The following is a 16,753-nucleotide window of genomic DNA, read 5'->3' as shown; positions in this document are numbered from 1 at the left end:
CACGTCTCTGTGTCATGGCAACGTCCGGTACTCAGCCCCCGTACGTGCGGTCACGTGATGCGGATGCCTGGACTTCCGGATCCTCCTGACCGCGCACGCGCCGCACACGCCCGGGCCGCGGTGATAGATCAGTTCATATAAAAAGCCCCCGTTTTACAACAATAGCTACCCCTGACGAAGGACTGTAGGTCCGAAACGCGCGTCGGGGTGCGTTATATTGGACATGGCGATCCCTGTAGGTAATACCCAGCACATATTAACCTTTTCTCCTATCTTTTTTTGCTGTCACTCTGCACTTTATCCTTATATTGGCATATGATATTTGTATTTTGTGATGGCACAAGGCACTTTTAAGCCCTTATATAAAACACACCTCTGGTGTATATGCTTTGTATACCAGAGCTTCTTTGCACTGTTGCACACTTTTTTGCACTGCTGAGGTTACTGCCACATGCTAACAGGGTCGTCATTATGTATGTAGAGCATATATATTAATTGGCTCTGAGTCCGGTATAGCGCACAAATTATTGATTTATGTTGTTGCCAATGATATATAATAAAGGCATTTTATAATTTACTTCCTGTATGTTGTTTCTCTGTGGTTCTATTATCCGGTTGTTTGGGTTTCTTTTTCCCCTGTATATAGTATATACCTGTAATTCATCTCCCCTGTATATAGTATATACCTGTATGTCATCTCCCCTGTATATAGTATATACCTGTATGTCATCTCCTCCTGTATATAATATATAGCTGTATGTCATCTCCTCCTGTATATACCTGTATGTCATCTCCTGTATATACCTGTACATCATCTCCCCTGTATATAGTATATACCTGTATGTCATCTGTATATAGTATATACCTGTATGTCATCTTCCCTGGATATAGTATATACCTGTATGTCATCTCCCCTGTATATAGTATGTATGTGTCATCTATCCTGTATATAGCATATACCTGTATGTCATCTCCTGTATATAGTATATACCTGTATGTCATCTCCTGTATATAGTATATACCTGTAAGTTTTCTCCCCTGTATATAGTATATACCTGTGTCATCTCCTCCTGTATATAATATATAGCTGTATGTCATCTCCTGTATATAGTATATACGTGTATGTAATCTCCCCTGTATATAGTATATACCTGTATGCCATCTCCTCCTGGCTGTCACCTTTCCTTTCACTTTTTCCCCATTATGTAGATAGGGGCAAAATTGTTTGGTGAATTGGAATGCGCGGGGGCAAAATTTTGTGGCTGTAGCTGCGACGGTGCAGATGCCAATCCCGGTATCGTAACGTATCGGGTAATCTAGAATATGTAGGTAGTATATAGCACAGGCTACGTACTATATTGCACAGTGACGTAGTATATAACACTACCGGCGTAGTATGTAACAGCGCACGTAGTATATAGCAAAGCTACGTAGTATATACAATGCCTACAAGTAGTATTCAACCCCCTGCAGATTTAGCAGGTTTAATAAGATGCAAATAAGTTAGAGCCTTCAAACTTCAAACAAGAGCAGGATTTATTAACAGATGCATAAATCTTACAAACCAAAAAGTTTTGTTGCTCAGCTAAATTTTTATAAATTTTAAACTTAAAAGTGTGGGTCAATTATTATTCAACCCCTAGGTTTAATATTTTGTGGAATAACCTTTGTTTGCAATTACAGCTAATAATCGTCTTTTATAAGACCTGATCAGGCCGGCACAGGTCTCTGGAGTTATCTTGGCCCACTCCTCCATGCAGATCTTCTCCAAGTTATCTAGGTTCTTTGGGTGTCTCATGTGGACTTTAATCTTGAGCTCCTTCCACAAGTTTTCAATTGGGTTAAGGTCAGGAGACTGACTAGGCCACTGCAACACCTTGATTTTTTGCCTCTTGAACCAGGCCTTGGTTTTCTTGGCTGTGTGCATTGGGTCGTTGTCTTGTTGGAAGATGAAATGACGACCCATCTTAAGATCCTTGATGGAGGAGCGGAGGTTCTTGGCCAAAATCTCCAGGTAGGCTGTGCTATCCATCTTCCCATGGATGCGGACCAGATGGCCAGGCCCCTTGGCTGAGAAACAGCCCCACAGCATGATGCTGCCACCACCATGCTTGACTGTAGGGATGGTATTCTTGGGGTCGTATGCAGTGCCATCCAGTCTCCAAACGTCACGTGTGTGGTTGGCACCAAAGATCTCGATCTTGGTCTCATCAGACCAGAGAACCTTGAACCAGTCAGTCTCAGAGTCCTCCAAGTGATCATGAGCAAACTGTAGACGAGCCTTGACATGACGCTTTGAAAGTAAAGGTACCTTACGGGCTCGTCTGGAACGGAGACCATTGCGGTGGGGTACGTTACTTATGGTATTGACTGAAACCAATGTCCCCACTGCCATGAGATCTTCCCGGAGCTCCTTCCTTGTTGTCCTTGGGTTAGCCTTGACTCTTCGGACAAGCCTGGCCTCGGCACGGGAGGAAACTTTCAAAGGCTGTCCAGGCCGTGGAAGGCTAACAGTAGTTCCATAAGTCTTCCACTTTCGGATGATGCTCCCAACAGTGGAGACAGGTAGGCCCAACTCCTTGGAAAGGGTTTTGTACCCCTTGCCAGCCTTGTGACCCTCCACGATCTTGTCTCTGATGGCCTTGGAATGCTCCTTTGTCTTTCCCATGTTGACCATGTATGAGTGCTGTTCACAAGTTTGGGGAGGGTCTTAAATAGTCAGAAAAGGCTGGAAAAAGAGATAATTAATCCAAACATGTGAAGCTCATTGTTCTTTGTGCCTGAACTACTTCTTAATACTTTAGGGGAACCAAACAGAATTCTGGTGGGTTGAGGGGCTGAATAATAAATGACCCTCTGAAAAAACTTTTCACAATTTAAAAAAAAAATAAACAAAGAAATAACATTCTTTTTTGCTGCAGTGCATTTCACACTTCCAGGCTGATCTACAGTCCAAATGTCACAATGCCAAGTTAATTCCAAATGTGTAATCCTGCTAAATCTGCAGGGGGTTGAATACTACTTGTAGGCACTGTAACAGCCACGTAGTATATAACATAGCCACGTAGTGTATTGCACAGGTATGTAGTATATTGGTCAGCCACGTAGTATGTAGCAGAGCCACGTAGTATATAACATAGCCATGTAGTATATTGTTGAGTCACATAGTATATTGCACAGCCATGTAGTATATAAGTCATGTAGTGTATTGCACAGCTATGTAGTATATTGGTCAGCGAAGTAGTATATAGCAGAGCCACGTAGTATATAACATAGCCATGTAGTATATTGTAGAGCCACATAGTATATTGCACAGCCATGTAGTATATTACATAGTCATGTAGTATATTACATAGTCATGTAGTACTGTATATTGTAGAGCCACATAGTATATTGCACAGCTATGTAGTATATTGGCCAGCGAAATAGTATATAGCAGAGCCACGTAGTATATAATATAGCCACGTAGTATATTGTAGAGGCACTTAGTATATTGCATAGCTACGTAGTATATTGCACAGCCACGTAGTATATTGCACAGCCACGTAGTATATTGCACAGCCACGTAGTATATTGCACAGCCACGTAGTATATTGCACAGCCACGTAGTATATTGCACAGCCACGTAGTATATAACAGAGCCACGTAGTATATAACAGAACCGACACAGCCACGTAGTATATTGGACAGCCACGTAGTATATTGCACAGCCACATAGTATATAACAGTCACGTAGTGTATTGCACAGCTACATAGTGTATTGCACAAGGACACAGGACAGAGGTTGAGTCAACTTTAATCCATGTCAACTGGCTGCAAGTGTGATTTAGTTATTGCCAACACCTGTTAGGTGCCACAGGTAAGTTACAGGTGCTGTTAATTACACAAACTAGAGAAGCGTCACATGATTTTTCGAACAGTGCCAATACTTTTGTCCATCCCCTCTTTTATGTTTGGTGTGGAATTATATCCAATTTGGCGTTACGACAATTCTTTTTATGTTTTTTTTATTTAAGGCAAATTAAATGAAGATAATACCAAAGAATGTGTTTGCAATCATTTTCAAGAAGAAACTGAGTATTATCTGACAGAATTGCAGGGGTGTCAATACTTTTGGCCATGACTGTATGTAGCATATTGGTCAGCGACGTAGTATATAGCAGAGTCACGTAATATATAACATAGCCACGTAGTATATTGTAGAGGCATATAGTATATTGCATAGCTATGTAGTATATTGCACAGCCACGTAGTATATAACAGAGCCACGTAGTATATTGCACAGTCGACGTAGTATATAACAGAACCGCCACCGCCACATAGTATATTGCACAGCTACGTAGTATATAACACAGAGCACATAGTATATTGCACAGCCACGTAGTATATTGGACAGTCACGTTGTATATTGCACAGTCACGTTGTATATTGCCCAGCTACATAGTATATAGCACAGAGATGTAGTATATAACAGAGCCCACGCAGTATGTAACACAGCCCACGTAGTATATAGCAATGTGGGCACTATATGCGTGGTTAAAAAAGACTTAACCCCTTCCCGACATTTGACGTACTATCCCGTCGAGGTGGGGTGGGCCCGTATGACCGCCGACGGGATAGTACGTCATCACCGATCAGCGGCGCTCACGGGGGGAGCGCGGCCGATGGCGGCCGGGTGTCAGCTGCATATCGCAGCTGACATCCGGCACTATGTGCCAGGAGCCGTCATGGACCGCCCCCGGCACATTAACCCCCGGCACACCGCGATCAAACATGATCGCAGTGTACCGGCGGTATAGGGAAGCATCGCGCAGGGAGGGGGCTCCCTGCGGGCTTCCCTGAGACCCCCGGAGCAACGCGATGTGATCGCGTTGCTGCGAGGGTCTCCTACCTCCTTCCTGGCTGCAGGTCCCGGATCCAAGATGGCCGCGGCATCCGGGTCCTGCAGGGAAGGAGGTGGCTTACCGAGTGTCTGCTCAGAGCAGACACTTGGTAAGCCTGCAGCCCTGCACAGCAGATCGTCGATCTGGCAGAGTGCTGTGCACACTGCCAAATCAATTATCTGTGATGTCCCCCCCTGGGACAAAGTAAAAAAGTAAAAAAAAAAATTTTCCACATGTGTAAAAAAAAAAAAAAAAAAAATCCTAAATAAATAATAAAAAAAAAATATATATATTATTCCCATAAATACATTTCTTTATCTAAATAAAAAAAACAAAACAATAAAAGTACACATATTTAGTATCGCCGCGTCCGTAACGACCCAACCTATAAAACTGCCCCACTAGTTAACCCCTTCAGTAAACACCGTAAGAAAAAAAAAAAAAACGAGGCAAAAAACAACGCTTTATTACCATACCGCCGAACAAAAAGTGGAATAACACGCGATCAAAAAGACTGATATAAATATCCATGGTACCGCTGAAAACGTCATCTTGTCCCGCAAAAAACAAGCCGCCATACAGCATCATCAGCAAAAAAATAAAAAAGTTATAGTCCTGAGAATAAAGCGATACCAAAATAATTATTTTTTCTATATTTTAGTTTTTATCGTATAAAAGCGCCAAAACATAAAAAAATGATATAAATGAGATATCGCTGTAATCGTACTGACCCGACGAATAAAACTGCTTTATCAATTTTACCAAACGCGGAACGGTATAAACGCCTCCCCCAAAAGAAATTCATGAATAGCTGGTTTTTGGTCATTCTGCCTCACAAAAATCGGAATAAAAAGCGATCAAAAACGGTCACGTGTCCGAAAATGTTACCAGTAAAAACGTCAACTCGTCCCGCAAAAAACAAGATCTCACATGACTCTGTGGAGCAAAATGTGGAAAAATTATAGGTCTCAAAATGTGGAGACGCAAAAACTTTTTTGCTATAAAAAGCGTCGCTGGTTTCACACTTGCGTTTTTGTCTGCAGCGTTTTTTGCACAAAAAAACGCATGCGTTTTTTCCCTATATTTAACATTGAAAACGCATGCGGTTTTTTTGTACGCGTTTGGTCGCGTTTTCAAACGCATGCGTTTTTTTTCTGCATACGTTCATTTTCAGAAATACAACCTGCAGTATTTTCTTGCGTTTTTAAGCACATGCGTTTGTTTGCGTTAAAAACGCATGCATTTTTTCGAAAAAAAAAACAGAAAACACACTGAAAAGCCACCCACCACCATCAAGGTGATAAAGGGATCCAAACCCTAACCCTAACTCTACCCCTAACCTCACCCCTAACCGTTTAATGAACATTTTCTGACAGTCATAGTGCCACGTATTTCAGTGCCACGTATTTCAGTGCCACGTATTTCAGTGCCACGTGTTTCAGTGCCACGTATTTCAGTGCCACGTATTTCAGTGCCACGTATCACGTATTTCAGTGCCACGTATCACGTATTTCAGTGCCACATATTTTAGTACCACGTATTTCAGTGCCACGTATTTCAGTGCCACGTATTTCAGTGCCACGTATTTCAGTCACGTTTAGGGGTAGGGGTAGGGTTAGGGCTAGGGTTGGAGGTAAAGTTAGGGTTGGGGCTAAAGTTAGGGTTGGGGCTAAAGTTAGGGTTGGGGTTTGGATTACATTTACGTTTGGATTAGGGTTGGGATTAGAATTATGGGTGTGTCAGGGCTAGGGGTGTGGTTAGGGTTACCGTTGGGATTAGGGTTAGGGGTGTGTTTGGGTTAGGGTTTCAGGTAGAATTGGGGGGTTTCCACTGTCCAGGCACATCAGGGGCTCTCCAAGCGCGACATGGCGTCCAATCTCAATTCCAGCCAATTCTGCGTTGAAAAAGTAAAACAGTGCTCCTTCCCTTCCGAGCTCTCCCGTGCGCCCAAAAAGGGGTTTACCCCAACATATGTGTTATCAGCGTACTCGGGACAAATTGAACAACAACTTCTGGGGTCCAAGTTCTCTTGTTATCCTTAGGAAAATAAAAATTGGGGGGGCTAAAAATCATTTTTGTGGGAAAAAAAAGATGTTTTATTTTCACGGCTCTGCGTTATAAACTGTAGTGAAACACTTGGGGGTTCAAAGTTCTCACAACACATCTAGATAAGTTCCTTGGGAGGTCTAGTTTCCAATATGGGGTCACTTGTGGGGGGTTTGTACTGTTTGGGTACATCAGGGGCTCTGCAAATGCAACGTGACGCCTGCAGACCAATCCATTTAAGGCTGCATTCCAAATGGCGCTCCTTCCCTTCCGAGCTCTGTCATGCGCCCAAACAGTGGTTCCCCCCCACATATGGGGTATCAGCGTACTCAGGACAAATTGGAAAACAAATTTTGGGGTCCAATTTATTCTGTTACCCTTGTAAAAATACAAAGCTGGGTGCTAAAAAATCATTTTTGAGAAAAAAAATAAAAATTATTTTCACGGCTCTGCGTTATAATCTGTAGTGAAACACTTGGGGGTTCAAAGCTCTCAAAACACATCTAGATAAGTTCCTTAGGGGGTCTACTTTCCAAAATGGTGTCACTTGTAGGGAGTTTCAATGTTTAGGCACATCAGGGGCTCTCCAAACGCAACATGGCGTCCCATCTCAATTCCAGTCAATTTTGCATTGAAAAGTCAAATGGCGCTCCTTCCCTTCCAAGCTCTGCCATGCGCCCAAACAATGGTTTACACGCACATATGGGGAATCAGCGTACTCAGGACAAATTACACAACATTTTTTGGGGTCCAATTTCTTCTCTTACCCTTGGGAAAATAAAAAATTGGGGGCAAAAAGATCATTTTTGTGAAAAAATATGATTTTTTATTTTTACGGCTCTGCATTATAAACTTCTGTGAAGCACTTGGTGGGTCAAAGTGCTCACCACACATCTAGATAAGTTCCTTAGGGGGTCTACTTTCCAAAATGGTGTCACTTGTAGGGAGTTTCAATGTTTAGGCACATCAGGGGCTCTCCAAACGCAACATGGCGTCCCATCTCAATTCCAGTCAATTTTGCATTGAAAAGTCAAATGGCGCTCCTTCCCTTCCAAGCTCTGCCATGCGCCCAAACAATGGTTTACACCCACATATGGGGTATCATCGTACTCAGGACAAATTGCACAACATTTTTTGGTGTCCAATTTCTTCTCTTACCCTTGGGAAAATAAAAAATTGGGGGCAAAAAGATCATTTTTGTGAAAAAATATGATTTTTTATTTTTACGGCTCTGCATTATAAACTTCTGTGAAGCACTTGGTGGGTCAAAGTGCTCACCACACATCTAGATAAGTTCCTTAGGGGGTCTACTTTCCAAAATGGTGTCACTTGTAGGGGGTTTCAGTGTTTAGGCACATCAGGGGCTCTCCAAACGCAACATGGCGTCCCATCTCAATTCCAGTCAATTTTGCATTGAAAAGTCAAATGGCGCTCCTTTCCTTCCGAGCTCTGCCATACGCCCAAACAGTGGTTTACCCTCACATATGGGGTATCAGCGTACTCAGGACAAATTGTACAACAACTTTGGGGGTCCATTTTCTCCTGTTACCCTTGGTAAAATAAAACAAATTGGAGCTGAAATAAATTGTGTGTGAAAAAAAGTTAAATGCTCATTTTTATTTAAACATTCCAAAAATTCCTGTGAAACACCTGAAGGGTTAATAAACTTCTTGAATGTGGTTTTGAGCACCTTGAGGGGTGCAGTTTTTAGAATGGTGTCACACTTGAGTATTTTCTATCATATAGACCCCTCAAAATGACTTCAAATGAGATGTGGTCCCTAAAAAAAAATGGTGTTGTAAAAATGAGAAATTGCTGGTCAACTTTTAACCCTTATAACTCCGTCACAAAAAAAAAAATTTTGGTTCCAAAATTGTACTGATGTAAAGTAGACATGTGGGAAATGTTACTTATTAAGTATTTTGCGTGACATATGTCTGTGATTTAAGGGCATAAAAATTCAAAGTTGGAAAATTGCAAAATTTTCAAAATTTTCGCCAAATTTCCATTTTTTTCACAAATAAACGCAAGTTATATCGAATAAATTTTACCACTAACATGAAGTACAATATGTCACGAGAAAACAATGTCAGAATCGCCAAGATCCGTCAAAGCGTTCCAGAGTTATAGCCTCATAAAGGGACAGTGGTCAGAATTGTAAAAATTGGCCCGGTCATTAACGTGCAAACCACCCTTGGGGGTGAAGGGGTTAAAATAAAAACATATACTCACCTTCCGAGGGCCCCTTGAAGTCCTGGCGCCTGTGTGTGGTGCACGCGGCAGCTTCCGGTCCCAGGGTTGGTATGAGCGCAGGACCTGTGATGACATCGCGGTCACATGACCGTGACATCATGGCATGTCCTTCTCGCATAGCATCCTTCGCACTGGAACCTGCCGCTTGCACTCCCGAGGACAGCGGGCGATGTCGGAAGGTGAGAATAACCTTTTTTTTATTATTATTATGCTGCATACGCAGCATCAATAGTAAAAAGTTGGTCACACAGGGTTAATAGCTGCGTTAACGGAGTGCGTTACACCGCGGTCCGTTAACACTGGCATTAACCCTGTGTGAGCGCTCAGCGCTGACTGCAGGGCAGTAAAGCAGCAGCCATTTAGCTGCCAGACTATGGCCGTCGCTGATTGGTCGTGGGTGTTTTGCCACAACCAATCAGCTACTTGGATTTCCATGACAGACAGAGGCCGCGACCAATGAATATCCGTGACAGACAGACAGAAAGACGGAAGTGACCCTTAGACAATGATATAGTAGAGATTATATATATATATATATATATATATATATATATATATATATATATATATATATATATATATTATATTCGCCATAGATGTTCATAAATTGTTATGTAATAACTAGATGGCAGCCCGATTCTAAAGAATCGGGAGTCTAGAATCCATATATACTTTATTTATTCAAATGTAAGAATAATACAATTAATAAATAATAGTAAGAAAGAACAAAAAATGGCTGCACTCACCAGCTCTTGACAATTCTTGTTATTTAAGGTACAGTTGCACAGGATCCATGAACATGCTTATGAGGAGAGGGATGAAAGACATCAGACAACAACTTTGCGTGTTGTGGCAAATGCCACAACAACGGTTCTTTGCTTAAGAACAATAATGTAAATAATAAATAATATGTATCAATAACTATGTATATTGGTATGTTCTTTCTTGGCACAAATTGCAGGAAGTAGTATTCTAGGCAATTATATATTAGATGGGCATTTCCTGAAGGAAATACATGGTGCTTGAACAGCGCTACCAGCTTTACAGCAGCACTTTTCACACACGGGACTGGGGGGCGCGCTTACTTTTGCACCCGGGGGCGCACTTACTTTTGCACCCGGGGGCGCACTTACTTTTGCACCCGGGGGCGCACTTACTTTTGCACCCGGGGGCGCACTTACTTTTGCACCCGGGGGCGCACTTACTTTTGCACCCGGTGGCGCATTTACTTTTGCACCCGGGGGCGCGCGCACTTTTGCACCCGGGGGCGCGCACTTACTTTTGCACCCGGGGGCGCACTTACTTTTGCACCCGGGGGCGCACTTACTTTTGCACCCGGGGGCGCACTTACTTTTGCACCCGGGGGCGCACTTACTTTTGCACCCGGGGGCGCACTTACTTTTGCACCCGGGGGCGCACTTACTTTTGCACCCGGGGGCGCACTTACTTTTGCACCCGGGGGCGCACTTACTTTTGCACCCGGGGGCGCACTTACTTTTGCACCCGGGGGCGCACTTACTTTTGGGGCCGCACTTACTTTTGGTGGGCGGGGCTCCTCGGCCTCCGATTTGGTTGGCGGGGCCCCTCGGCCTCCGATTTGGTGGGCGGGGACTCTCGGCCTCCGATTTGGTGGGCGGGGCCCCTCGGCCTCCGATTTGGTGGGCGGGGACCCTCGGCCTCCGATTTGGTGGGCGGGGCCCCTCGGCCTCCGATTTGGTGGTCGGGGGCCCTCGGCCTCCGCTTTGGTGGGCGGGACCCCTCGGCCTCCGATTTGGTGGGCGGGGTCCCTCTGCCTCCGATTTGGTGTGCGGGGACCCTCGGCCTCCGCTTTCGTGGGCGGGGCCCCTCGACCTTCGATTTGGTGGGCGGGGCCCCTCGGCCTCCGATTTGGTTGGCGGGGCCCCTCGGCCTCCGATTTGGTGGGCGGGGACCCTCGGCCTCCGATTTGGTGGGCGGGGACCCTCGGCCTCCGATTTGGTGGGCGGGGACCCTCGGCCTCCGATTTGGTGGGCGGGGACCCTCGGCCTCCGATTTGGTGGGCGGGGACCCTCGGCCTCCGATTTGGTGGGCGGGGACCCTCGGCCTCCGATGTGGTGGGCGGGGACCCTCGGCCTCCGCTTTGGTGGGCGGGGACCCTCGGCCTCCGCTTTGGTGGGCGGGGCCCCTCGGCCTCCGCTTTGGTGGGCGGGGCCGCTCGGCCTTCGATTTTGTGGGCGGGGCTCCTCGGCCTCCGATTTGGTTGGCGGGGCCCCTCGGCCTCCGATTTGGTTGGCGGGGCCCCTCGGCCTCCGATTTGGTTGGCGGGGCCCCTCGGCCTCCGATTTGGTGTGTGCTCTGCCTGGGGCCCCATATGCTGCCTGGGGCCCCTGTGCTCTGCCTGGGGCCCCATATGCTGCCTGGGGCCCCTGTGCTCTGCCTGGGGCCCCTGTGCTCTGCCTGGGGCCCCTGTGCTCTGCCTGGGGCCACTGTGCTCTGCCTGGGGCCCCATGTTCTGCCTGGGGCCACTGTGCTCTGCCTGGGGCCCCTGTGCTCTGCCTGGGACCACTGTGCTCTGCCTGGGGCCCCATATGCTGCCTGGGGCCCCTGTGCTCTGCCTGGGGCCACTGTGCTCTGCCTGGGGCCCCATATGCTGCCTGGGGCCACTGTGCTCTGCCTGGGGCCCCATATGCTGCCTGGGGCCCCTGTGCTCTGCCTGGGGCCCCATATGCTGCCTGGGGCCCCATATGCTGCCTGGGGCCCCTGTGCTCTGCCTGGGGCCCCTGTGCTCTGCCTGGGGCCCCATGTTCTGCCTGGGGCCACTGTGCTCTGCCTGGGGCCACTGTGCTCTGCCTGGGGCCCCATATGCTGCCTGGGGCCCCATATGCTGCCTGGGGCCCCTGTGCTCTGCCTGGGGCCCCTGTGCTCTGCCTGGGGCCCCATGTTCTGCCTGGGGCCCCTGTGCTCTGCCTGGGGCTCCATATGCTGCCTGGGGCCCCATATGCTGCCTGGGGCCCCTGTGCTCTGCCTGGGGCCACTGTGCTCTGCCTGGGGCCCCATATGCTGCCTGGGGCCACTGTGCTCTGCCTGGGGCCCCATATGCTGCCTGGGGCCCCATATGCTGCCTGGGGCCCCATATGCTGCCTGGGGCCCCTGTGCTCTGCCTGGGGCCCCTGTGCTCTGCCTGGGGCCCCATGTTCTGCCTGGGGCCACTGTGCTCTGCCTGGGGCCACTGTGCTCTGCCTGGGGCCCCATATGCTGCCTGGGGCCCCATATGCTGCCTGGGGCCCCTGTGCTCTGCCTGGGGCCCCTGTGCTCTGCCTGGGGCCCCATGTTCTGCCTGGGGCCCCTGTGCTCTGCCTGGGGCCCCATATGCTGCCTGGGGCCCCATATGCTGCCTGGGGCCCCTGTGCTCTGCCTGGGGCCACTGTGCTCTGCCTGGGGCCCCTGTGCTCTGCCTGGGGCCCCTGTGCTCTGCCTGGGACCACTGTGCTCTGCCTGGGGCCCCATATGCTGCCTGGGGCCCCTGTGCTCTGCCTGGGGCCACTGTGCTCTGCCTGGGTGTAGGACACTGGTGACGTCACTTAGCTCCGGACATTAGCTCCGGACATTAGCTCCGGACAAAGCCACGGAAGTTGGCACAAATTGCAGGAAGTAGTATTCTAGGCAATTATATATTAGATGAGAAATGACACAGGGAAAGAGTATTGAACACTAAAATTGGTTTAGATTCCGATTTCCTATGAATCCCTGTACAAAGATGGCTGCTGGGGTCATCCGCAGGCACCGATCTGGGCTGGCAGCCTGTCTGCCCCGAATCATGTGGTAGGGTGTAAGGGGTGCGATGAACGGCAGAAGGAGGGCACCAACTACATGTCGCAGTGTGAGATGGTCCGCAGCTCCTATCGCTGGTGTAAGAGGCAGATGCTGGCTGTATGACACTGCCTGCACCATCTCCTGACCCATGCAAATATACATGTAAAAAAGCACAGGTCAGGGTATGCAAGTGACAAGAAGCAGGTTTGTGTCCATTTTAATGTCTGACCGTTTGGGTATTTTCTTGCAGGACCGGATCATTGACGCAGGACCAAAGGGCAACTTTTCCCGCTTCATGAACCACAGCTGTCAGCCAAACTGTGAGACCCAGAAATGGACCGTAAATGGAGACACCCGTGTGGGCCTCTTAGCTGTGCGGGACATCCCTGCAGGTAACGATCCGAGTCCATTTACTCCCGGTGGAGGGTTTATTACGATAGTGATTCGATTAGCCGGTCTGTGTCAACGTCATCGACGCAACTGAACAGACTGTCTAATGAAAAGAGAAGTCGGATGCTGTCGGGTAGGAAACAGATTTCAGGGCTCCGGTCCAGATGGGACAACAACCCCACGAATGGGGTCCTGAAATGCCTCAGCACACGCTTCTCCTCCATCATCTGTGACTGTTTTTGGTATCGTTGGGGTTCCCAAGTTATCGTGGATAGGTAACAAAATTAAATCCTAGAATATACCGTCACTTAACCCCTTCCCGACATGTGACGGTATAGTACGTCACATGTCGGGACCCCCGCTTTGATGTGCGCTCCGGCGGTGAGCGCACATCAAAGTCGCGACATGTCAGCTGTTTTTTACAGCTGACATGTGCGCGCAATAGCGGCGGGTGAAATCGCGATCACCCGCCGCTATTAACTAGTTAAATGCCGCTGTCAAGCGCAGACAGCGGCATTTAACTACCGCATCCGGCCGTGCGGCCGGATATGAGCGCATCGCCGACCCCTGTCACATGATCGGGGGTCGGCGATGCTCCTCCATTGTAACCATAGAGGTCCTTGAGACCTCTATGGTTACTGATTGCCGGTGGCTGTGAGCGCCCCCCTGTGGTCGGCGCTCACAGCACACCTGCATTTTAGCTACATAACAGCGATCTGATGATCGCTGTTATGTAGCAGAGCCGATCGGGCTGTGCCTGCTTCTAGCCTCCCATGGAGGCTATAGAAGCATGGCAAAAGTAAAAAAAAAAAGTTTTTAAAAATGTGAAAAAAATAAAAAAAACATAAAAGTTTAAATCACCCCCCTTTCGCCCCAATCAAAATAAATCAATAAAAAAAACCAAAAACCTACACATATTTGGTATCGCCGCGTTCAGAATCGCCCGATCTATCAATTAAAAAAAAGCATTAACCTGATCGCTAAATGGCGTAATGAGAAAAAAATTCGAAACGCCAGATTTACGTTTTTTTGGTCGCCACGACATTGCATTAAAATGCAATAACGGGCGATCAAAAGAACGTATCTACACCAAAATGCTATCATTAAAAATGCCAGCTCGGCACGCAAAAAATAAGCCCTCACCTGACCCCAGATCACGAAAAATGGAGACGCTACGAGTATCGGAAAATGGCGCAATTTTGTTTTGTTTTGTTTTTTGCAAAGTTTGGAATTTTTTTTCACCACTTAGGTGAAAAATAACCTAGTCATGTTAGGTGTCTATGAACTCGTAGTGACCTGGAGAATCATAATGGCAGGTCAGTTTTAGCATTTAGTGAACCTAGCAAAATAGGCAAGCAAAAAACAAGTGTGGGATTGCACTTTTTTTGCAATTTCACTGCACTTGGAATTTTTTTCCCGTTTTCTAGTACACGACATGCTAAAACCAATGATGTCGTTCAAAAGTACAACTCGTCCCGCAAAAAATAAGCCCTCACATGGCCAAATTGATGGAAAAATAAAAAAGTTATGGCTCTGGGAAGGAGGGGAGCGAAAAACGAAAACGGAAAAACGGAAAAAGCTCCGGGGGTGAAGGGGTTAAAGGGTTGTTCTCCCTGACCTTCCTGCTTTTACGAAGACCTCTCTAGTGTGATCAAGGCGATCCTCTGTGCTGCTTGTTCAGGGCATACAAGGGTCGTGTTCTTTCTCCTTCTATATCTCTTCATTTTGCAGGAGAAGAGCTAACATTCAACTATAATTTGGATTGCCTTGGAAATGAGAAAACCGTCTGCAGATGCGGGGCTCCCAATTGTAGTGGATTCCTTGGAGATCGACCCAAGGTTTGTCTATATGTGCTCATAATGCCGATGTGCGCATACGAGCGTATGTCGTATGCCAAGCACATGGGTGACAAATGCCATCCATCCTCAGCAATGTATAGGCCCTATAGGGGATACAAGATCTCCCCTGCTACAGTAAGGCCTCCAAGCATTATAGATGAAAACCATCCAAAGAACAATCATGGAAACAATTGTCCATTGTGTTCCCCTATTAATGTGTGTGGGCATTTATGCTGCTGTCAGGAGACCTATCGGGTGTTAATCCAAGCAGGCTCCGTGTTTCTCCAAACAGCGTACATAAGGAGAGGCCTGTCAATCACCGGGGGTGGTGCGGGGAAGATCCGCACAGTTTGGGCATCAAGAGTCGAGTGTCTCACGGCTGTTCCTGCAGGTGTTGTGGCTGTCGTCGAGTGTCTCACGGCTGTTCCTGCAGGTGTTGTGGCTGTCGTCGAGTGTCTCACAGCTGTTCCTGCAGGTGTTGTGGCTGTCGATCAGCCGTGGGGACTTGAACATATTATTTGAGCGCGCCAGAGACACTATTAGCTCTCGAGTTTGCCCAGAGAACACCTTATCCGAACTTCCTCACTCCTCACATATAGTCGCCCGATCTGGCGCACTCCATTTGATGCCTCTTCCTCGACCAACATAGGTGGTCTGTGCCTCCTCCCACCAACATGTCTAAACCCTAGCTTAAAAGATGTGGTTCAGACTTGCCACTGCCCCCCATGTCACAGCCGTGGCCATCATGGTTGCAGCCTGTACCCTGGTAACTGGGTTCGGCATCCCCTCAGACTCCAGAGCTCGCCTTCACGGTTCTTTTTCCGTCTGATATTTTAGAATTCCACAGCGTCATCGCATGACGAGAAAGCCAAGAAGGCCAAGAAAAAGCCGAAAAGACGCAAGACTAAAGGCGAAGGGAAGAAAGAATCTGAGGATTACTGCTTCCGCTGTAACGACGGTGGCGAGCTAATTCTCTGCGACAGGAAGTTGTGTACGAAGACCTACCACCTGTCGTGTCTCGACCTCAGCAAACCGCCGTTCGGTGAGTAACGCCCAACATGTATTGCGCCGGTTTCCTAAAGCTGAGCATTAACATCCTTGATGGCCTAGTCTAAATAAAAACCGTATTAGGTCTGTAGGGGTCCGACCCTCAGCACACCCCACCAGTTAGAGGTTTAAGGGGGCTGCGGTGGCGAGGTAAGTGATGAGAAGGCTGTGAGGGCCACAGCGCCCTCCACAGGATGTAGTGGTGGTAGCAATGATGTATGGAGCGGGCTCAGGAGCTGAATCCCAATAGGGCATCAATTTTGGCACCCATTGCCTTCTCCAGCAGGCATGATCGCTGGCTAGTGATGGTTTGATAGTTTTGGCCAGCTGAAGACCCAAAAGGTGGTGCTGAATAATGAACCCCCTATGTATAGCCTATTGTAAGGGTAGGCCATCAGTTGTGACACACTGGATAACCCCTTTAATATAGCTTTATAGCTGTCGCTCTTTCTGATGCATAGATGCGGTGTGACATTACAGGATTCTAGATCCCTGCTGTCACCA

General features: G+C 47.6%; 1 protein-coding gene across 2 annotated transcripts in view; it reads left to right on the top strand.

Moving 5' to 3' along the window:
• Positions 1-16,753, top strand: part of NSD2 (nuclear receptor binding SET domain protein 2) — a 113,376-nt gene that overhangs the window by 91,948 nt on the left and 4,675 nt on the right. For both annotated transcript variants that reach the window (XM_077280188.1, XM_077280189.1), the window contains exons 20-22: positions 13,225-13,366; positions 15,096-15,202; positions 16,040-16,244. In XM_077280188.1, coding sequence (XP_077136303.1) covers positions 13,225-13,366; positions 15,096-15,202; positions 16,040-16,244 — 454 coding nt within the window. The remainder of the gene's footprint in view (positions 1-13,224; positions 13,367-15,095; positions 15,203-16,039; positions 16,245-16,753) is intronic.

This window comes from Ranitomeya variabilis, chromosome 1 (genome assembly GCF_051348905.1).
Source record: "Ranitomeya variabilis isolate aRanVar5 chromosome 1, aRanVar5.hap1, whole genome shotgun sequence".
Lineage (NCBI taxonomy): Eukaryota > Metazoa > Chordata > Amphibia > Anura > Dendrobatidae > Ranitomeya > Ranitomeya variabilis.
The sequence above is the reverse complement of the archived record's forward strand: the minus strand, read 5'-3'. Positions and strand labels throughout refer to the sequence as shown.